Genomic DNA, 25,224 nt, shown 5'->3' with positions numbered 1-25,224 from the left:
TCATTTTCAGATGTTGGGTATATCTGCCACAACTAATTACCTTGCCAATGGCAGCAATAAAAGCAACAATAAATGTACCAATTTCCAAAGTGATACTTGCTCTCACACAATTATCATTTCTATGTTGGAGATTTAAAATGTAAGAGAAAAAAACAATAAGATAATCTTTCTCAAACCTTGCCTACTAAAATAAACAATTTGTTCATTACAGATCTTTTTCTCACTAATAAACCGACATGCATGCATGCATGCACATCAGGTATATCTAAGAAATATACCTGAGATTACCTGAGGAACTCTTTCCCTAACTATATTTATATATCCCACCCAGTCAGACAGGGTATGTTGTGGATCCTGTTAGTTAAAGAATTTCAACTGGTGGGATCTAGGAGCAGAGCAGTGGTGGGTTCCTCCCAGTTCGGTCCGGTTCAGCCGAGCTGGTAGCGGTGACAATATGACGTCACCGAACCGATTCTCCCCCCCTGCCCTCCCACTCCCCCACCCCCAATGTTATTCTTACCTTTTATTTGGTCCCACCCCCAATCTATTGCTGCCTCCTGAGTCCCAGCTGATGACCAGAGAGAAAAAAACTGTTTAAACTCTTGCTGGGGGGCTTAAAAGGGCCGTCCTACAGCTGATCAGTGTTAAAAGCAAACAAATGAGTCGGGTCATAAGTGCAAGGACTGGTCGTAAGTGCGAAGACCTTCCAGAAATGACTCTGACAGCTAGCCATGCCCACCCAGTCACATGATCTCCAAGCCACACCTACAAAATAAGCCACGCCCACAGAACCGGTAGTAAAAAAATTTAGAACCCACCCCCTTGTCTGCTGTTGTCCCTGCCTTTGGAAAATCTTACCTTCAGGCCTCCCAGAAGAGTGCCAAGACCTGGCTCAGCCAATTGGCATGAAGATCTAAGAATTATATGCAACTCTGGCGATGGTTGAGACTAATCTCTCCCACCTCTTTAACTTTTAATGACTTAATTTTTAACTTTGTACTTAATTATGCTTTTAAATTTTTTTTAACTGTGTTTTTTACATCATGGTATATTTTTCAAGTGAGATGGGGCAATGTAGAAATTTGATAAATAAGAGACAGACAGATAGACAGAAATGAAGAGAGAGAGACAGAGATTAGGATTAGATTGTTTGGGAGTGAGTAGAGAGAGAAATCACCTCTCTCATCTATAGAGGTTTAGAGGTTTCATTAAAATTTTATCAAAAGCAAATTCAAAGGGAAAATATTAGTGAAAATTCTTTGAAATAGGTGCGTAACAAGAATTTCATTTCTTCAAGTGTTTAAATTACTTCCTAATTGTCAGAGACAGTGTCTCAGTCAGGAAGCAGGGGATCATCCTGGAATCATTATGTACACACAACTGGATAAGGTCTGAGCTCCCTTGAAAGCTGTTGAACTTTATCTACTGTTTCCCAAGGACAAATTGCCACTCTGAGAAGATTGCTGTGAAATAGGCATTAATCAATAAAGTAGCTGGCTTACACTCCACATGTGTGGGCCTAGTTGTTGTCCCTGACATTAATTTACTCATGGTTAAATAGAAAAAAAAATGACTATGTAAGGTTAGTAGTAGACACAAAATAATTTACAGGAAAAATCAAACCAAAGATGAGGAAGTAGAAAGCCATTCCTAGACAAATAATATCCTTTTCAGTCCATATACACAAACCATGATGAATGATTGACAATCCATTAATTTCTAAAAGAAAAAGAAAGCATTGCTTTTCAAGGAAAAACTAAATTCTTGAACTGAATGGAAAAAAGAGCCACATTTGTTACTTAAGTTTCCTCCAAGAAAGGAGGAAGAACACATGGGTTTCTGTCATTTTGTTATTGTTATAATTATTGTTGTAATTGAGACAGTACCATCATCTTACACAAAACCTTTTTAAGACGTAAAGACATAAGAGAGAATATCTAAAACTGATAATGGGGCAAGTGAATGAGAAACAAAGGCTATGAGGAATGAATAGATCATTGAGAATAAAATTTCTAAATTACAAAATCTGAGAAAAGGCTCTAAAGGATTTGAAAGAATGGAAAGCAGCTCAGTAGATGTCTATATATGATTTTCCAAATGGGATTTTTTTTTTTTTGCAGCAAGACCCATACTTAGAACGTTATGTTATATAAGTATTCTTGTAAGCTGCCCAGAACAATTAGAATAGGTGGTACATATATTTATAAATTAAACATTTAATGATGTCTAAATCATTTAGCCTGTCCTTAATGGGCATAGGAAAGACTAGGAAAGGCAAATATTCCTTGAAAATCCTTTGCAGAGAATAAGCATTTTCTGAAGAGTCATAGGGAATATAGCAAAAAGAGAGAATCATCTTATATTAGGTAAAGGGAGCTTTCTGCAATGAAGAATCTGCTGATGATAATCACCTTATTTCATTTCTAATGATATCCACTTCACCCTTCTACTGGCTACAGCTTAACACCCTTCTCAGTTCAGAAGCTTCCAAACTTTAAAAACAATTTGGAAGAACATCTAAAGATGAGAAAAGGGAAAGGAAAGACTGGTCAAACTAGCTTCCTTCTGTTCATGCAACTAATGGATGGAAGGCATCACATGTTCCAATCCATTTTTGTAATCCTGTATTTCATGGAAACCAGTAACTGACATTCTACTACTCAAACAAAATTAAGCCTTATTCAAGTCTGACTAACGAAAAGCATTTTGATGCAAACTTTTTAAACTTCCTATGCTAGTGAAGTAAATTTCAGTAACCATAATTCTCTTGGATATTATTTTAAATGTTAGCTATTCTGTTTCTATCCTATAACTTTAAAATCAAATTATTTGAAATTACGGCATGTATTCAACATCAACAGTACATCACTATAGACTTCTATGTCTTCTTGTTAAATCTTAATATGTAATGCAATGAAGATATGACAATCATATATTTTATTGATTAAGATCATGTTATTTTATCTGTGCTATCAGATCACCTTTAGACTATATTAATTTTGATCTTTCAGTGCTCTATTTTGAAATATATTGTTAAATTGTTCTTACAAATTTAATCCAAAGTTATTTAAGGACAAGTCAATTGGAAATAGAAGAGTTAATTCTGACTAATTGCGTCCATATATATTATATGTAAGACAGTTGTCATCTCTGTGATTCAGTTCTCAGTTAAACAGTTACAGTTTACAATTTAATGTTCAGCAATAAAATGAATATTGCAAGATTAATTTAATGTTGACTATGGCATCAACTATAAATGTCACTCTTGAGTTCATAACTTATATTCCCCAGAAACCCTGTGGACAGTGAATGAAAGAAACCATATATAAAAACTATAGTAACTTAGTTAAAGCTTGCAATAAATTGATATATTACAGTTCTGATCTTGGCCTTCCAAATTAAGACTGTGCTATAAAATTAATGAGAATCTACAGAACTAAATAAGAGCCTATCATTTCTAAAGCAAATGTCATTTAAAAATAAATTGATTATACAAGTTTTATTTATTTTTATTTATTTTATTAGATTTATGAGCCACTTTTCTTCTCCAGAGGTGACTATGGTTATAATTAAATACAAAATTTGCAATTATATTTGCAATTATATTATATTGTAATTATATCCATTTTAATATTATATCAGATTTCCATGTTTTAAAGATTTCTTAAGACTGAAAGAAGATGATGCCACCAATGAGGTTTATATCTTTGTTTCTACTTGAATATTACAAATACAGATTCCTAATATAAAGAGTCCAAGTGCTTTATAGCCAAGATCTAGAAAAGATCTGGAAAAATCTTAGGCCAGTTAACTTAATGTCAGTTCTGAACAAATTGATGGAAGTGGTAATCAATTTTTTTAAAAAACCATGGACACCTTGTTGAAGGAATAGCAAAATGAGTTAGCAAAAATAAACCCTGCTTCATCAGGAGATTTTTTTTACTATAAAGAAAGTGGAAGAAGAAACTTCCTCTCCCAAAATACAATGATCAGGCACGATCATTGAATTAAAGTGTTTGGAAGATAGCTAGACACACAGACAGATGATATAGATAGACAGACAGAGAGACAGACGGATGGACAGACGGACAGACAGATGGACGGATGGACAGATGGATGGACGGATAGATGGAAATGGATAGATGGAAATGGATAGATGGATGGATGGATGGATGGATAGATAGATAGATAGATAGATAGATAGATAGATAGATAGATAGATAGAGACAGGCAGGCAGGCAGACAGACAGACAGACAGACAGACAGACAGATGATGGCTATGCCGTGCAGGATATTTCTGAGCAGCTTATTATAGAATAAGAGTATTTGCCTTTGTTCAACCTATTCTGCTTTGTAACTAAGTTGGAGTATTATTGCAATATAGTATTTTATCTGCTCAATCACAGTTCTTGTCTTCCTATAACAACCAGTTTCAAAGAAGGAATTATTACCGCAGTGCCTTGCAGGCAACATTTATGGCAATTGATATCTGAAAAGTGGCTTATTACTACAGGTAGCTCTACTGATGGTTTTATATTAGTAAAGAGATTCAATCCCTTGCTATAAACGAGCGATTTTTATCACATTTTCAAAGAGAAATTCCAGCCCTAAAGGTTACCAGACACCACGTTTAGCACTTCATTCAGGAGGAATTCCAGCAGTGATAAGACCAAAGTTGGTACCATTTATCATTTCTTTTTATTTCTTTTTATTAGGTTATCTTGCATAAATGCTGTATCCAATACTGTACTGCAATGAAGTGCAAATCGTGTTTCTTTATATAATTCAATTATTATTTAGCCTGTCTGCCAGATCATTCTCATAAATATGTCTTTTTGAATGTTACAGTATACAAGAGGAAACAAATTAAGCAACAAGGTATTAGGCTAAAATTGAATGTTATTTTATAGTAGCATGCTCCACATTCATGAAATTTAATTGTTGTTAAATTCTTTTTTGTTTAAAAGCAGAGTTGTTTTCTAACTATAGAAGATGCATCTGTAGTCCTTTCATTCACCTTTGCTCAACAGCTTATTTCTACGGTGTCATTATCTAAAATGAGCACAATTGCTTAATTGGTTATTATATTACTAGATCATGTAACTCACATACATTTCTGAAAGTTATGCTAACTTCAGTAAAAATAACATAATATAAAGACCAAACAAATATTACAATAAATTTATTTATAGGAAAATAAATAAGCCCCATCCAACAAACATTCTCTGGAAAATCTCAGTTTTCATCTATTTACAGAAAATTTATCAGATTAAGTATTAACCTGATATCAATGTGGAATCTTTTCCATAAAACGGAAGCTGTCCATGAAACCTACCATCTGATATTTTGAAATTGAGAGACAATGAACACATCTTAAAGTGTCAGAGGTTGAAAAACACTGGGCTATGGAATGGAACGGAACAGAACAGAACAGAACAAAACAGAACAGAACTTCTGCTGGAAAATGAAGAGAGGATTGATAAAATTCACCTGACATTCTGGTGATACTTAGGAGCTAAATCATAGATTTAAGGTTTAAACTATCATTTTGAATCACATCTGGAAACATATTAGCAGCCAATTCAGGAGTCACAACAGAGATGTCACATGGCTGCAGCATTTTTCATTCACCAATAAGTAAACGATAGCAATAGCAATTAGACTTATATACAGTTTCAAAGTGCTTTACAGCCCTCAATCTGGATTCACATTTTACCAATCTTGGGAGGATGGAAGGCTGAGTCAACCTTAAACTGGTGAGACTTGAACTGTAAACTGCAGGCAACCAGCAGTCAGTAGAAGTAGCCTGCAATACTGCTACTTCTAACCACTGTGCCACCACAGCTCAAGAAAGGTTCTGCATTTTACAACTGAAGTTTCCAACTGAAATTCTAAAACAGCTCAATGAAAACTGAATGGTTATAGTCCAATCACAAGGCAATAAGAGTGGGTTTCACTTTCAGCAAGTAGGCTTTGAACTGATAGACCAACAAAAACTGGGTGAACATCCCATGGCCACAGCTTCCATCTATTTAGCAGTAGATCTAGAATTCAGCATGACTGTCCCAAGTCATGGACCTGCATCCTTCAGGATAATTCTTAATCTACTATTTCCATTACAAATGGACCTGACAGAGACCTTTCTGGATAAGCAGTAGCTCTATATTACTTAAGTTTGATGTCAGCCTTTGTTCTCCATTCAAGATTTAAAAACCTAATAAAAATTGAGTAGAGCTTCTCAATAGTTTATAATATCATCTAGACATTAAGGAGCAGTGAACGAAATACTGAAGATCACCTGGATGACTTCACCCCTCCCACCAGAAAAAGCTGAACCACAGTAGGGAAGTGCCACTTATTCCCAACACTTTTATACCACCAAGAGGTCCAATGTAACCATGTCACACAGGCTTTTGTAGGTTTACAGGATCTTGAGTTGTTTTTCCTTTGTATTAATGCAGTAGTGCAGGAAAACAACTTATTTTTTAATTAGTTCAACATTCTCTTAAAAGAGTTCCTTATAATTAAATAAGCCTGAAGTCTTATCTCCGCCTGCCTTTTCCCACTTGATTGATAACAGCAATAAATTTACATTGAAGTTAGAAGTGACTGGCCACTTAAAATGGATTGTTCTCTTTCAGAGATACAAACAGCATAAACAATGGCTAAGCATTTCTAAGGCATTTTTCTACTATTAATGTAAAGCTTCCAGTAGCAACCAAAGTTTGCTTTGTTATGTGTGCATAGCATAATATACCAGTTCAATTAAGTGCTGCTACATCTATATCTAAATTCCCTTTGTCCTTTCAACTTTGAGAAAAGAAAGAAAATATACTGGCTACATTCTCTTTTTCTGGTTGGTTTTAGCCTTCTAGCTGGTAGAACTTCCTTTCTTTAATTCTTCAGCCTCTTCCACTGCAGTGGAATGGCAGAAGATTGGCAAGGAGCAAGGCTCTTTTGCTTTCCACTCATGTAAGGTAGCTGCTCTAATAAACTGTTGCAAAGTTTAGCCAAATTGTAAATGAGTGCTTAGAGTTACCTAGCAGGCTTTGCAGGCTGCATCACTGTATTTTAAATCACTATCACTTTGGAACTTTTTATCTATACTATACTTGTAACAATTAAGATAAAGAGGACAACATGAGTTCTGTGATTTAATACTGTATCTGCTTGGAAGAATAGATGAACAAAATAATATTCACTATAAAAAACATTCTTAGCAAAGGGTCAACTGTCAGAATTTTTGATAAGATAGCCACATCTCCAGGTGTTGCCTGCTAGAGGTAATGCCTTATTTAAAATATCTCTGCACAGGAAAAGTTCATTGTCATTCTCTATTCCAACTTCAGGAGTCAAGGCTCCCCAAGCCACTGAAGCCTAAGAGTTGATATAATTGAAAGGTAGACATCACCACCAGATGTTGATAGTACACACTGATTTTACTTGTCCAACCACACCAGATCATGGGTCAACATGGTCTTTTTAAAAATAGACTTGCTATTTAGTGACAGCAGTTCGAATCCATGTCACTAGCAATCCAGCCTCCTAGACAAAAGATTGAGGCATTTGGATAGCGAGTGTAAAATTGTTTGTCTTGCTTTTTCTTTAACAGCTTGCCCAATCCTCTGGCTAGAAGTAAATATCTGCACTTTTTAATGTATTTAATAATGTGTTATACAAATCTACCTATTAATGGGAATGTCTTGAGGTTTGGGGGCATTGTCAACACACAGTTGTCTAGTAAGCCCCCCCCCCCCCCCCAATCATTATAATTTCCTATAATACAATCCAGCAACTTTGGGAAACATAATACCTGCTCCCACATGAGCCATCATTTAATGAGAAGAGCATTAAATATAGATGGCAGTACCAAACCATTTTAAAGAGTACCTTGTCTAGGTGATTTACATGATAGATGGATGTAAATTTACCCATTGGCTTTCATATCTAGTTTAATTTCACATGTCTCACACAGAGTGAAACACATGCAGATACCCACTCAGTCAGTGTTAATTCCTGGTGTCCAATATGGACAAGTCCTTGCAGTTTTCATGGCAAGATTTCAGAAGTGGTTTGGCTGAGAGAGTTGACTAGCCCAAATATATTTGGTCATCCAGATGGTTTCTGTCTAAGGCAGCTTTAGAATTCAGAGTTTCGCAGTCTATAGTCTGGTGCTCTAACCATTATACAAAACTGACTCATATTTACACATTCTATTATATCAAGAAGATATGGAACTCTTTATAAGTAAAAATTAAATCTATGTCTTGTCTGATAAGTTGCTAGTATTCTCTCTTATCTACCTTTTTACTCATCTATCTTATCTTATAATAATTTTCACTACAAGGATATCCATCTTTTCAATTATTATCTTTGTATCAGTCACAGAAAGTAAATTTTTGGTTTGGATTCTTTTAGTAGAGTGATAGGTCGGCATTTAGTTTTTGCTTGTAGAATCATTTAACAATGGGGTTTTTGTTCCATTATATACATTTTATGGTCCTATTCTGGAAGCAGCAGTTTAAACCTAGGTTCAGATATAGGCCAAAATATCATTTGGTATTTTGTAGTTCAATGCATTGTAGGTACCCACATTTTCTTAGCATGCTAGCAGTGATAAAATTTGCAATCACAACTTTTAACTGCTTTATCTATTAGGGCAGATCCTCCCTAAATACCTTTCTATGATCATTAAGCTACTGGGGGCTTCTACCTCTCTAGTTTCCTAGGCAGCATTCCTTCCTTAATTCCTCAAGGTCATCTACAGATTCCATTACACAGAATTAGAGATAAAAAAACGGTGATCACATGTTTCCATCTCAACAACAAAGTTGCCAATGCCACTCTGAAGGCCTACCTGAATAACAACCTACCCCAAATACCTTGGAGTAACTTTGGATCGGACTCTCTCTTATAATAAACACTTAGAGTACATGTCCGCTAAAATCAATACCAGGGACAATTTACTCCAGAAACTAAGAGGATCAAGATGGGGAGCCTCAGCCTCTACTCTCAGAAAATCAGCACTAGGTTGGTCTACTCCACAGCTGAATACTGTGCCTCTGTTTGGCTTAATAGCTGCCATACTGGCAAGATCGATGCTAGACTAAATGATACAATGAGGATCATAAGCGGTTGCATAAAATCTACTCCTACTTGCTGGCTCCCCGTCTTAAGCCACATTGCACCATCAGCTCTATGAAGGTAGGAAGCCTTAGTAAAGGAGTAGAATAAAATTATGAGAAACCCGCTTTTTCCTGCGTACGCTGATTTTCCTCATCTATCAATTGGTAGGCTTAAATCCAGGAAGCCCTCTCTAGCACCTTTGCTTTTGTAATGTCATGTTTACATTTTTATTTAAATCTTTGTCATTATTTTCCTTTTCTGTTTATGGACAAGGACTTCTATTTATTTTGAACATGTGCGGGGCAATGGGATTCTTGACCCTTGGTTCATTTTCAATGCAACATATATCAGAGGATAGGATTCTCTGCAAGGACAAAATGTTGTCCTTTACAACATTTTATGGAATTATCAAATGAACACACAACACTTCTGCTATTAAAGGTGATATGGCACACTATTAACGATAGAGCCAATATTTAAAAAGAAAACAGTGCACGAGATTTATCAAAACATATACAGTTGATCTCTCCTACATTTCTAGACAGCTGTCTTATACCATATGCTGATGGTATGCTATGAGCAATTAAACAGCTAACTGTATAAAAAGTAATTATGCAGGAAATATAACATTTTAAATACCTTATCTTGAATCATGCCTATAATTAAACTAAAATGGAGAATATTTGCAACAACCCCACCATTAGGAATTTGAGGTATGTGTGATAACAATGAAATACGAAAAAAAATGTGCTAATTACAATGAAAAGAAATGTTCACATTCTCCACTGCTTGCTCTCTTCATGGTAGATGTTCATTTAGCCAAATTTGATTGGTATGCAGAATTATGTCAGACAAAGATTTTATCATGCAGGAATGCTATTGAATTTTCATTCTAACAACAAATATGGCAAAATAATGAAGGCTGTTATATTGGATCGGTGGAGAATGTTTGGTAAATATTTGGCATGGGAGAGGAAACGACAACAAGCAAGCAACACAAATAGTAGACTTTAATTTGTTAGTGTCGAGCAGATATATTGAGACTACAAAAGAATGAAAGGATTCACACTCCCAGGGAATCTGAATGTACCAGTTTGCAAAAGGTTAGATTTCTGAGGATAAAATATTGATATAAATCAGGGATGAAATCTAAAATTTGTTACTACCGGTTCTGTGACCGTGGCTTGGTGGTGGTGGGGGTAATGTGACTGAATGGGCGTGGCCAACTTTTTTTTTTTACTTTTAAAAGCATTTTTTCTACAACCTTAAGAGGTTGTAGAAAAACCTATACAAGGCTTTTAGAAGCCTCTGATGATCAGGCAATTCAGCTGCGATCGCCAGAGGCTTTTAAAGGCATTTTTTTTCCTACAACCTCTTCAGCCGAAGAGGTTGTAGAAAAAATGCTTTTAAAAGCTTCTGATGATCCCAGCTGAGCCGCGCAATCATCAGAGGCTTTTCTTTTACTTTTAAAAGCATTTTTTCGGCCAAAGATGTTGTAGAAAAAATGCTTTTAAAGAAAAAAAATGATGGCGCGACTCAGCTGGGCATGGGGGGAGGCAGGGATTTTTGCTACCGGTTCTCCGAACCACCTGCCGCCATCGCTACTGGATCAGACGATCCGGTCTGAACCGGGAGCATTTCACCCTTGATATAAATCCAAGTGTCAAATGGGCAAATAATCACCTCAACCTTAATCTTGCCACTCATAATATTGTCATCCCTGTTTGATCAGCATAGGACCATAGGACTCCATATAATGGAGATGGGCACCTCTGATTTCAAAAGTATACAAAGCTATATGCAAAGCAAATGGCTCTGACTATTAAAAATAATATTTATAGTCCTTTGGTAGAAGAAGTTAATTCCTGTGATGCTCTTAGCTGTCTGATTTCTTCTTTAGAAATTATGCGCTACATAAGAAGTTTGTCTGTTATTTCTTTGCATAGAAATAACTGCATAGAAATAATTCTGCACTTACCCCATAGATATTCCTATTTTATCCTACTTCCCTGTTCATGATTTATTTTATGCATAAATAAAATACCACATTGTTTTACAGCTTTCAGTCTCTTTGTATAGTTCAATTGTAATTTAGAATAATTCTTCAAGGATGCTGAGTGAGTAAAACATTTTGGTCAATTTTATGCCAAACAGTCACAATAGAGATAGGGCTGAATACAAATATAGCTAGATTAAGATTTCATCTCCTTAGGTAGCACTTGCAAATTATCTGAATAATACATGCTGACTCTCGGGTTATAGGTCTAATAATACACATCCTTTTAGAATCTGCCTGGAGTGATTTCTGAGGATCTGAGTATTCTGTGGATAAATCACAAAGCAAATAATCATTTCGTATTAGAAGTTTCACCATAGGATTTATTGGGTTCATTTTCTCTTGCTTCAGTATCTGGAGTAGTTGATAGCATACTTTTTTCCTAAGTATGATAAACAGAAGACAACATTTTTTGGACATCAGTAAAAGATTTAGAATGCCTTTAGTATTAACAAATTAACAAAAATCATTAATAGTCCAAGCAAATAAAAAATAATTCTGAGAAAAGCAATCAGCAAGTCTTGATTCTATTTTCTAAATTCTAAAGCCTTATATCCATACTCAAGTTTTAACGTTTAAATCTAATCTAATCCATCTGAAAAATGCAGTTTTATCCATGCCACCTATGGAGAAAGAACTAAGATGGGTGCCTCATTCTCAACATGAGGCAACTGTCTATACATATGTGTCCATTTTGTATTTTGCTTGGGTCTTTATACTATAAGCTGTTAACTACCAAATCTCCTTGGAATGTCTATACACATAGATTACCTTGAATATCTTCAGGAGATCTAGTGACCATACCTTGTCGGGCTGCCCAAAGCTTTTTCTAATAGAAATAAAGAGTTTTACAAAGCATGTTCTACAAAGCCCTAGCTCAAACTATTAATATGATAGTGAAATGGGTGGCTTAGTTATTTAATAAATAATTAAAATAATTACCCCTCTATCATTAGAAAATGTCCTGTATGAAATCAAGACTCTACCCTTAAGTGTTAGGTACCATAAAATTCCACAAGTACTGATAGCAATGCACAAATACATGCTTATTCCAGCTAATCATCTGCTGATAAAGGTGCCCCCATGGATTTAACCCCACTAGGGTTAATGACCGATTTTAGGGGGTGGTGCTCATTTTTGTTTCTTAAGCCAAAGAGCCAGTGTTGTCCAAAGACATTTCCATAGTCATATGGTTGTCATGACATTATTCTAAGCAAAGAGTGTATGGCAAAAAATGGAACACTGTTAACTTCCCACATGCTTATATGGGGTACCTGTTCATCTCCCGATAGTCATAGCAATATTAAAACAGATATATGGACTGCTGAGGATATAGCACTTGATTCTCCTCCAAATGTTCTTTGAACACTGATTTAGAGTTGCCTGCAACTGTACATAGGCATCACCGCATACCTACACTACAAAGGGATTGATGAGTAAGCGTAGTTTGCACACAGGCCAATGTGCCTCCTTCCCAATTGCCAACTGCGCATGTGTGATTGGTTGATCCGACTTCTGTTCTGTGCTCTGTTGTTTGAGTGCCCCCTAGCCAGAATGTTACACTTGCAGGAATATAAATGGAACGCTTTTGCAACCGTCATTGAACTAGGGAGACATACATTTCCTGACATGCAGTGCTGGAGAAGTCTGTTCAATCCTTGAGGCGTCACTCTTATGCCCCTCCAATCTCAGTCTTTTGCTTTGGACAAAGCTTCTAATTTCTGAATTTAACTTGCCAGAACTTTGAGACTGTATTACCTCCTAACTGTTTCAGTTGTCTAGATTAATTTTGTAATTAAAAATATAAGAAAACCTATAATGGAGAATATTTGTAACTCAGGGTTGAAATGAGGGGTCCTTGGTGCTCTCTGAGCTTGCTTGTTTTCTTGCAGATGTTTAATTACTCAAACAGTGCTAGTCCTGAGTATTACTGGTACTAGTCTAGCACTGATAATGTTACCTAGTTGGGGTAATGAAACATCTGCAAGAAAGCAAGCCCAAAGAGCACCAAGGATGTCTCATAAGAAAACCTGTCATGGAGTTCTATAGGTGCAGAGTTGGATGATAAGGTAAAATGGATATTTCCACATACATAGGTAGAAATATACTGTAGATTCTGCTTATATTACTGCTCACAATTGAAATATTGACACAAGAAAACATTTTCTTTCTGTGAAAATGAATGAAAAAGAACAGATATTTGCCTAAACAATATATGCAGAGTGTCTAATGCTGGGAGCATTTGCAAAAAGTTATATGCAACTACAAACCCAAATTTCCAGCAGACAATAAAAAATAAATGGAATAAAATGGAATATATAAAACTCTGAGAGTTCCCTTAAACTGGTTTATATATTTCATATAAAATATGCCTTTTACATGAAAAAATGAAATATTTTTTTCATTTTAATTATTCCTATATCGTGCATTCAGTATATATGTTTCTATTTGATTCTGTCACCATAATTCAGTGTAGTGCTCTGACTTATGATTAATTTTTCCTAATGAACACAGAAAAGCCCACACAAAATGTACTTAATAGGTTATCTGGGCAAATAATTCTTGAAACAGTTTGCAAGAGGAATGATACCTGTATACCAGAGAAACAGCACATGAATAATAAGTAATTTCTTAGAATTATATATTTGCTAGCACATAACAATAAGATAGGGAGAATTTATATAAATATCCTTTTTTTCTGTTAAAATATATTTGTGCTTAAATGAGACATTTTACAGAATCTGTAGCTCGGGTACAATCTTCTGTTTTTAACTCTGTTAAGCTTGTTAGTAATCTTTAGTTTAATTATAGCTAAAGTTGCTGTTTTTTACAAAACAAACAGAATATTTGTAGTTTGAATTACATCAGAAATCCACTGGCAGCACTAGAAGGCAGTAAACACTTTTCATACCAGATGTTAGATTAAAAAATTGCAAAGATTCCAGAAATACTACTTATGCAGAAAAACAATATCTCCACCTTGATTTTCTTACTTGACTTAAGACAAATTTGGGGGCTTTGAGTATGTCTATTCATCTAAAATCTCCCAAACAACTGAATCATTGTTTCCGGAATAAATGATATTTCAATCTATCTACCAACAAGTTAAACAATCTATCTACCAACAAGTTTCAATCTAACTACCAACAAGGTGCTATATCTAGTTAAATCTCAATAAATAAAAGCTTTGAAGTGGTAAAGTTCAATTATTTGTATTCTACCATCTTCTCTAGTCCATGATATCCCTGTAGTTAAAATTCCAAGAAACCAGTTATCAGAAAGGACAAAGCAGGGCTCTATGGAAAAATATGATTTTATCATTTTTCAACTATGGCAGTTTCTGTATCATCCCATAAATAGGGATGAAAAGAAGATGCTCGGTTACATTTTAATGCAACCTATCCAATTTGCAGCTTAATATCAAGGACCAATACAATGAAAGATAAAATTACTAACTGTTTCTATAGTGCTAAAATGACGGGGTGGGGGGGGAGGAATAACCACTTTTCTGAATCAGATGCAACCGCAAACTTCTGCTCCAGTCTATGAAATCTCACATCTAAGATCACTCCATGTCTAACATTCATTCACAATACTTTGAAATGCTGGTGGCTTTTCAAGTTACTTTGGGGCCTGAGGTTGATTTGAAGATCTAAGCAGCATAAACACATTTTCCTAGCTAACCCAATTTTACTAATTTTTAGACCTAGAAATAGGATGCTGAAATCTCACATTGGAGAGAATCAAATGGTATTTGTGGATTTTTCTCCCCCTAGGCTAAATTCAGCAGGGATGTTCTAATAATGTTGAATTGAACTATATTTTAAAGCAGGACAAAGACTTAAGACCACACATTTATCGGGTATAAGTAAGAGAACTCAGGATTATGTTTAGTATTTTTGATAGTAAAAAATACAGTTGAATTGTATATTTATCATTAAACAATTCTTTAACTGACCACAACATGGGTCAACACAAAATTCATAAAAAAAAAAAATTCCCTGGGATGTGGAGCTGGGAAGTACATGTATTTTAGTTTTCATGTTAAAGACAGCATAATTTTAAATAATTTAAATTTATTGTCAACATGGAGATAATTAAAATTATTTCAGCCACTATAAATAATAACATGTATTAACTACATATCTGACCAGAACTGGTCAGAATCTGCTGAATACCACCTCTGGAACTCTCCCAACCTTACCCCAGCTCCTGCCAATCTAGCAGTTTAGAAGCATGCAAATATGATTACATAAATAGGTACCACTTTGATGGGAAGGTAACAGTGCTCCATGACATCATGCTGGCCATACGATCATGGAAATGTCTTTGGACAGTGCTGGCTCAATGGCCTTGAAACAGACATGAGCACTGCCCCCTATAGTTGGCAATGCCTAGCAGAATAAAATCTGCAGGGACTCCTTTACTTTTTAACTTATTAAAAGGTAGAACACCCTTTGATTTCAACTCTACTCCTAGTGATTTACTGGATATGTCTATGGGGTTTTCTTGGCAGTTTCCATTCATCAAGCTGTGAGGGAAGCACCCTCTCCAATTCTCCCTTGCAACATTCATGTCCTTCCTGTATTGTCATTTTCCTGTAGAAAATAAGTATGACTTACTTCAGAAGAGCTAGTAAGTAGATGACAGGATTTTTTCTCTAAAGTAGAAAGTGTTTAGTTTGTAAATTGCTGCCATACTCAAGATTTAAAAAAGAATAAAAGGAAGGATATTCAAGATAGTTTTTCATAAACTATTAAATATAAAGGGGATATATGTACAAGAGGTATTCATGATAATACTGGGGTATTATCCATTATAGGATAATACTGAAATATTATGATTTATACTAAAATTCCTGAACGTATCTATTGGGCTATTAATGAGCCCAATTAAATTTAACAAACATGCATATAGAATTGCAACCTTACTTATCTTTTGAGTGTCAGCTTTTATTCATTAATTAATCAACTCTAAGATAAATATCTACATAAACTATTACATATTTTAAACAGTAGAATCTTCTTTGATTATTTTATCTGTGATAAAGCTCACTAAAATCATGGCAGTAATTAGTACTGCTTAACAATAAAGCTTCTTAAGGCAATAATCAGTATTTTCTTTAATTCATGCAATCAAGCACATTTTACAGAGCTGTATTTGTTAGGGGGAAAAACATCATTTAAGAAATGTTTTCTCTTAAAGGTCAATAGAAAGTCACAGAATAAACCTTTATTTGATGGAGAAGTAATTGAAGACAGAATGTAATGTTATACCATTCATGGAATTACTACTTTTCAAGTACAGGTTATGTTCTAGTGCTGAAGGCCAGGATCTGAAAAGCTACAGATGGCACCCAGCAGGCTGAGCCTAATGGAATACTTAATGTTTTCTTCCTGCAAGGCTAGTCCAAGACATTTTGTTGTCTGAGTTGTAAAATAAGAGAATATCCTCTTCCGTTCCATGTATGAAATTGAATAAGAAATCTTCTTTCACAATGATTGTGGCATATAATCATAGTTCCATGGTTGTAGAAAGTAACATTCTAATTTATGAAGTGCAGGAAGAGTTTGGGGTTCCTGGGTATTTCTTCAAAATCTCATTTCTCATCATCTATCACCTAAGTGTGTGTGTGTGTGTGTGTGTGTGTGTGTGTGTGTGTGTATGGCAGGGCTTCTTGCCATATCACACATTTATTTTGATTAAACAATATAAACAATATTTGCAAGGTGGCATCAGATTGGAGATTTGGTTTTGTCAGCATAAAAGACTCCTAACCTCAAGTCCCAGAATAAAAACTGTGAACTGTGGGAGACACACTTTCTCTCTCTCTCTTTTTACATGAATCAGCACAATCAACATTACCACTAGTAGCAACTGTCAAAAATTGCCTACTTTCTAAGGGAGAACAACTGGGGAGAGATGCTACTCTGTCATTACCAACCCATAACAACACTTTCTCAAGTTGGACAAGAAAATATGCTTACATTAATGAAAAGCAATTTTGGTTAAATAAGGTAGGTTGTTCTAGCTAATTTGGACTGACAGTGTCTACACATTAGTGCAATGTCATAATAATACAAACTTTAATATATTCAGTATCAAGGGACAGATCAAAGTTCTCAGCAGATGGCTGCACACAGCTCTCAGAGCTCAAGTGAATAACTTGACAGCACAAGTTCATGATGATTCTGACATGCCTACTGGCAGATCATCTTTTGTTCAGAAAAAGATACTTTCAGGAAAACTTTAAAAGCTATTTTAATTGTACCCCATATGGTTAGTGAAGGATATTTTGAAATCTTACTGCACTGTGCCTTCGTAAACAGAGTCTAACTCTATAGAATTCTCTATATTATGAATACAGAACTATTGGAATTTGAGATACCTGGACCATCATGGGAGTTTACTGCAACTTCGTGTCATCTTGCCAGGTCAGTAGACATACTCTGAATTAAATGTACCTCTTTTAAAAATTGCTGAAAGGTCAATGTGGATAACCTTCATTATCTCACAATGTGTGTTTTAGATCAGTTCAGTTCAATTCAATTCAGTTCAGGTCAAAATTTCCTATTGGATGGAATACAAAATATAACTATATTCTGGCTATTCTCCACTAAAAGAGGTCACTTCAAATGATATGGAGGACAAAATCTTTGTTATTACTTTATCAATACTGATGTAGGCATTCTTCAAAATTGTGTGAAGGGTTATGTGACCAGCCTTCACAAGTATAATAAATGGTCCTCAATGAAGATGTTTGTTTGTTTGTTTTTCATGTTTCTAGAATACTCATCTCCCTGTAAAGTATGGAGTGAGATGTTTTCCCCCACGGTGCACATGTGTGGAAAGAATGAAGAGGAGGGCAAGAAGGGTCAGTAGAGAAGGCACATGAGAAACGTTTTTACAAAAGCCTTTTCAGTTCTCCAAACATAAATACTTACCTGATTAAAATGTTTCAACTTGTCAATTAAATGACCTATCTGTGGATCCAACCCTCTGACTATCATCTCTGGATTATTCATTTGGGCTTTCAATCCATTTGTAACCACTCTGCTTGTATAACTGTAACAGAAAAAGAAAGGAAAGACTGATATTAATGAAATATCTTTAACTACAGGAATTCTCAGACCCCTATGAATGATGTCTTTTGATGGATTTTTGTTCCAGTGAAATAGGAGCTTCTTTAACAATCTAAGGGGGAAAGATTAAATGTCCTTCTGCCATTGAATAAATTATGTTTAATCCTTGCATCTAACTTTCACCAGTACCTGAATCTGTAGGATGGTAATATCTTTCTTAGATCTATACACTCATAAACCAGTTGTTTTGTTATTAAAAGTTAAAGAATTTTAAATAAATCAAAAGAATATAATTTTATCCAGTTGGTTGAACCCAATTTGTTGAAACTAAAACAATACCTGAGGTTGATTTGGAATTGTTTGTACATAGTCCTTGGTTATTTATAAGTTTTATCTTCCAGAGAAAATCATAGAAAAGAAATAAACGTTCTAAATTGCTGCACTGTTCTTATAAAATAATTTGTCAGATATTTGAAATTACGTTATGGTAAACTTCCATTCATCTATGATTTATTTACTGATATGTATATTAATGATTTAATAACACAAAGGAAATCAACTAACTGTTTAGATGTTAAGACCACGGAGGAAAATTCCATGAAGAAGGCACAATGTTTGCACACATTATTTCTACCTGCATTGTCTCACGAAGCCTTGTCTAGCCCTCTCTAATTTCTATTTTCTTTCAGTAGTTGGGCACATCTGTAATGGACTTTACTTGAAGGCATCTTCCAAGCCTCATTGGATGGCACCATTTAAGGGAAAGGATCTGGATTGTACACACCCTATCTAACCTGACAGAGCAGCAGATTATAGGAAAAGAACCTGCTCAGCCTGAATCAGTCCATTTTTCCATCTACAGCATAGTCGGCAATTACTGGCAATAGCTCTCTAGAGTTTTGCACAATATATTTTCTCAGCCTTACCTGGAAACTTTGCTTATAATCCGTCTGCTTTATTACTAAGATATACCATCTCCCCACTCTAAACTTAAACTAGAAGAAGTGATATATTGTAGACATTTCAAAAATTTAACATATGGAAGTAAAATATTCCAAAGCATTATGAACAAAGCTCTTATGGAGAGAAACTTGCCTAAGTTTGGATTTTAAAAGCTTGCCTGTAAGAGAATCATACAGTACAGTTTGCAGTTTAATTTAAGATGAAGCAGGAAGTGATAAGACATTGATGAAAAAAATGATATGACATACTATGTTTACTACAACAGTGAAAACGAAAAGCTTGAAAATAATTTCAAACAATAAAGAAATGGAAACTAATAGTTACAGTGTTTTTTTTTAAAGTTGAAACTTCACTGAAAAATACTCTTAGTCCAGTCAAGTCTAGTCACATTGGACTCAGGGCTACACTACCTCAAAATATTTCTACAGCAATATTAATTTTAACATTATTGAAACCATTGGTTAACTTCATCCCAGTTTCATACTATAAATCAATTTTGTTGTCTATAATTTACCTTCATTGATAAAATTGGTCAAATTGTTCTTCTAATCCTTGTCATTTCATATGCAAGTATTGCTATCTTTTTCTTTTTTTTTTTTTTTTTTTTTTTTTTTTTTATTGAAAAAGTTTTCAAATACAAATTTTTCCCCCTTTTTCCCCCCCCCTCCCCCCCCCTCCCTAACCCCCCCTCCCCACCCTTCCCCCCCTGTGACTTCTTCGTAACAAAAAAAAAACCCTAATTCATAACAGATTACTTGCTCCCTCCTCAAAATACTGACCTTTACTTACTAAAAGTATTATAAATCCCCCTTTATCCATACATCTCAGAAAAGAAGAAGAGAAAAAAACAAAACAAAAAACAAACACATTATACTATAACTATTATAAAATAACTTCTAATTTAGCATAATAGTGTTTTATATCTATACATTATTGCAACAATTCAAAACCACCTTCCACTTTAAAACTATACGATAAGTCCTACTTTAATAACATTTCAAAGCGGGCTCACCATAAAATCTAATTTAACATTTATTCCACTCTATCCATTTCCTCCACTCCCCTAAATGTATCACTTAAAAATCCCTTTTCTTAAACTAATCAATCTGTAGCTAGCTTATTCACCCACTGTCTTACAAATTTACCATACACAACAATTCTTGATATCTTTAATTCACTGCCCACACTACTTAAAAATATATATATATATATATTCCATTATATCTAAATAAAAAAAGAAAAGACAATAACTTTAAATTTATAGTCCATATAATATCTTCTTGAAGTCTTTCCACTGGATTGTTAGAACCAACATCCATAATGGGGTAACATAGCTTGCTGATGCAACAGTTTATTCAAGGTCTCCAATCATATCTGCCCCCATCAGTAGTAAACATCTTCTTATATATATAAAAGTAAAAACAACCACCCGAGTGACATTATAATTATATTCCATATAATAATAATTGTGGGTTTCATCAGGATTATTAATTTCCATCATCGTATTGGGTAACAACCCGATCTTCTGCATGTCCCAATGTGATTCTCTTGCCTTATAATTCAAAATAATTATAATATATTTATCAACACAAAAAGAAGTTTCAAAGTAGATAATTCAAAACCATCAATTTGAGGCTCTTTCCATGTCCCAAAATTACGGCAATGCAGAGATCTGCCACTATCCTCAGGATGATATTGACCAATGTGTCGCCTCCTCTATGTTTTCACATAATCATTCATATTTTAAAATCACTGGCTTCACTGTTGCTTGGATTAGAAATTTCTATTTTTGCACAACCTATTTCTTTTTTGTTTTCTTTTTGTGGGTTTGACTTCCATCCTAATTTTTTGTGTCTCGCGTTTCTTTTTTATCCCTTGTATATCCTCTAATTGGTTTCCATGCTTGTCCTTGCCTTGATAAGTCATCACATTAAAATCAGATGGCACTTCTCTCGAATTTGTAGATAATCCAGCTGGGGTATCCGATAAATCCAAAGGCAATTTATCTGGTACAGTCTCTGTCTTTAGTTCCAGCTCCTTCTGCTTATCCTGTATTATATCTGAAGACGTTAAATTCATTTTCAACCTATTTTGATAAAATTCTTCCGCTCTTTCAACAGTATTTAACTGGTATCTTTCTCCTTGATATCTCAATATAATACCAACTGGGACGTCCCACCGGAATTGAATATTTCTCCTTTTTAACTCAGACACCAGAAAGCCAAATTTCTTCCTTTCCATTAATATCTTAGGTGGGAGTTCCTTGTAAATCCAAATCTTTCTTCCATACAATTGCAAATTAGAATTGAAGGAATTTTGCACAATTTTATTCCTAATTTCTTTATCTGAAAAATAGATTACCACATCTCTAGGCAATTGCCTTTGCTTGGCAGTCCAGGAGTTTATTCGATAAGCTCTGTCAATCCTACAAAACACTTCCTCAGGTTGAATCTTTAAAATCCCAGCTAGAAATTCAGAAGATATTTTCCTTAAGTCATCTCTGTTATTTTCCTGCAAACCTCTAAGTCTTATTGCATATTCTGTAAAATTATATTGTATCTTTAGAACCTCTTTTTCAATCCTCTGTTGCAGAGTTTCTACATTACCAGACTTTTGATCAGCATCCATTTTAAATTTTTCTTCTGAACTATAATCCTGAATATTTAACAAATCATTTTCAATTTTTTGAATTCTATTGTCCAATTTGTCTTGAATTTCATCCATTTTTGACTCTAGTAAATTAGCATTTATTTCCAACCGAATCATGAATTCTGACATTTTTAAAATTTTTTGCTGCAAAAAGTCAAACTTGGATTTCACCAATTCCTTAGTTTCCTGCTTAAATTTTTCAAGTTGCTGATTCACAATCTCATCCCTTCTTTCAATCTCCTCTAAGAGAAATTCTATTATATTAAAATCAGGTTTCTGGGACTGAAGAGTTAAAACTTGTTCCTTTAAATTCTTAGTGGGGGAATCCCCCCCACCTATTTTTTTGTCTGACTTCACAAGCCTCAGTGCCATGTTTCCGCCTAAGCAGGCTTTGTTAGAAGAAAAAAAAAAACAAGACAAAAGACTTCCAGCCAGCAACAATCAGGCCTCCAGGGGAAAAAGAGAAAAACAAAAACAGGAGCGGAGTTTTGTCTACAAATGTAGCCAGTGGTATTTATTCCGCTACATTGTAATAATAAAAAACGGAAGAACTTTCCCTCTCAAACTCTTCTCCAGCCGCGGCAGACGCCATTTTAAAAAAAACCTTTTTTCCTCTTTCTCTTCCTCTATTCTCTTAAGTAATTTTTAAAAGATAAGTAAAATACTTGCGCTTCAGTATTACAGGTCCAGCTCACATTTTCTTTGAGTAATCTGTCAAATTCGCAGGCTTGCTTTTGACGCCTAGCTCTGCATTAGCAGAGGTCTCCCAAAGCCCGGAGCAGCGGCTGGGGATATGGGGCATCTCATCCGCTCCATCCCAAAAGTAAAAGAAAAACTTTTGGGATTCTGCAGAGAGTTCTACCCACCCCTGCCGGCTCTATCTCCGTTTCCTCATGGGAACGGAGTTTTTTCGAGCCGCCGTTCCGTTGTGAAGGCGGCTCTGACAGGCTATGGAAGCTGACGATCCCAAAGGAACGTCTGGCGGCGGCCAGCAGCAAACAGGAAGTCGCTATCTTTTTCTAATGTTGATCCAAGACAAGTCTTACGTGCCTTTAGTTTTGTATAACACACAATAAAAGTTAAGAAGACAAAATTTGAAAATAACGAATTGGCTAGGGTGAAATTGTGAATTTTGATATAGAATCTGCAGATTGGAGACAAGATAGAAATCTCCAAAGGGCTTATACCAGAGGTGGGTTTCAGCAGGTTCTGACCAGTTCAGGAGAATCGGTAGCGGAAATTTTGAGCAGTTCGGAGAACCGGTAGTAAAAATTCTGACTGGCCCCACTCCCATGTATTCTCTGCCTCCCAAGTACCAGCTGATTGGGAGAAAATGGAGATTTTACAGTATCCTTCCCCTGCCACGCCCAACAAGGCACACCCACAGAACCAGTAGTAAAAAATTTTGAAACCCACCACTGGTTTATACCATAGATTGCGGCACGAAGGACCATGTAGGCTTACACTTGAGCATGTGCAAGTGTCACAGAGTAGAAATAAATTTGCCTACCCTTAACTATATACTCAATATATACTATACATAAATTCTGCTTGAAAAAATTTCAGATTCAGTTATTTTCTAAAAGTGATATGAGGCCGAAATATCCTTTTTCAACTTGTCCATTTTTGTTTTCACCATGTAGAATAATGATCAGAGCCTTATAGCAAGACTCAATGAGAGACCTTTTTTAAAAAAAATGTAAACAAATAAAAAATAATGTCCTTAATAGTTAGTGAATCATTTAAGAGGATTCACTAATTTTCCAAATCAATGAACCCATGAGAGATTTTTAATATTTGGTAATACAAATCCTAATTAATTATGCATCTTTTACTAGATCTGCATTAATGTTTGCATATTATTTAGGCAATACCATATTGAATGTGTCCATATAATTATTTTTGCCTGGCTGAACTAATTTCAAGGAGACCAGAATATTATATATACTTTGTTTAACAAGGTCATTTCTAACATTTTTCCTGCCTTTGCTGTTTAGTCATGATGGCCACATGACCATGGAGACGTCTTCGGACAGCGCTGGCTCTTTGGTTTTGAAACGGAGATGAGCACCGCCCCCTAGAGTCGGGAAAAACTAGCACATATGCGCGAGGGGAACCTTTGCCTAATCATCATGTAAGAATAGCCTACTCTTAGCATCAACAAATAAGCATCAAGACTGGAGGCACAATTAGTTTTCTTAGTTTTTCTAAGTTTTACTATTATTATTTTTTCAAAAATCAGTCCCTAATACATTGATGACAGAGAAAGCATAGATATGTTGGAATTTTTATTTCTTACCAAGTTTGTTTGTTAGCTGGGATAAAAAAACCAAATAAAGCCCCAGGCAATTGCATGAATTAAATTCTTTATTTTTCAACCAAAATCAATAAAACAAGCTGCTAGGTGTATGACTGCAAAAACCCCTTCCATTCATCTTACATATACTATACAATTAGTTCCTCCTATAGATTACCACTCTTTGTCCAATTACCCATTTCCCATTTCAACAATATTTCACAAAAGGAAATTCCTTTCTTTCTTACAAAGGCCTCTACCTTTTCTGAGAATTGATTTATCTAAAGAGAAGCTATGTACACCTTACATCACTTATCTCACTTCCCTGGGTAAGCTATTTCTATAAACAGTGCAAAGTAAAAAGGCAAACAAAAATCTTAAAATAAAACAAGTTTCAAAGTCTTAATAAACATATGAATGCACCAATAAAATATTCTAATACTACAAAAGGTTCTAGTATTTTATAAAACTCTAAAAGGTGTAACTGCTATTTCCTCAGGAAGCAGAAGAATGTTGTTTGAGACAAGTTCAGCAGAGCAGCATTATTTCTTTCATGCTGGGTGCTCTTTCAAACCTTATGAAAAAGGCTGTCTGTCTTTTTCTCAACTTATGCAGACTCCCATATTTAAATCCCTTCAAGCTTTTTTTCATAGAGGTTCAGCTATTGTCTGCAGAGACTGCTCTGGAATCAGTAATCTGAAGACTGTTACCCTGAGATATGTATAATTAAGGTCTTTAAGATAATAGCTTTAAAGTACTCATGGGAAAATAATAAATGTAGGCAAAGCAAGGAAGATATATATACATATACGTATACGTATACGTATACGTATACATATACATATACATATACATATACATACACATACACATACACATACACATACATATACATATACATATACATATAATACATACATACATACATACAAAAGAAACTGTCTTAGTCTGGCTATTTTTCCAACAAACAGCTAATCTATCAAGCAAGGTTTAAACAAAAATATTTTTGGGAAAATAAGAGAAAAGTCTTATTTATTGCAGAATATATAGTA

The 25,224-nt window shown here is 34.9% G+C and overlaps 1 protein-coding gene across 1 annotated transcript in view; it reads right to left on the bottom strand.

The window, feature by feature from the left end:
• Positions 1-25,224, bottom strand: part of LOC139318236 (glypican-5-like) — a 318,571-nt gene that overhangs the window by 107,237 nt on the left and 186,110 nt on the right. The window contains exon 7 of the mRNA XM_070945581.1: positions 18,127-18,247. Within this exon, the coding sequence (XP_070801682.1) occupies positions 18,127-18,247 (121 nt within the window). The remainder of the gene's footprint in view (positions 1-18,126; positions 18,248-25,224) is intronic.

The sequence above is a fragment of the Pituophis catenifer genome, unplaced genomic scaffold, assembly GCF_029215685.1.
Source record: "Pituophis catenifer annectens isolate HBS135680 unplaced genomic scaffold, rPitCat1.0.hap2 SCAF_6, whole genome shotgun sequence".
Classification (NCBI taxonomy): domain Eukaryota; kingdom Metazoa; phylum Chordata; class Lepidosauria; order Squamata; family Colubridae; genus Pituophis; species Pituophis catenifer.
This window is presented reverse-complemented; position numbering and strand designations above follow the sequence as displayed.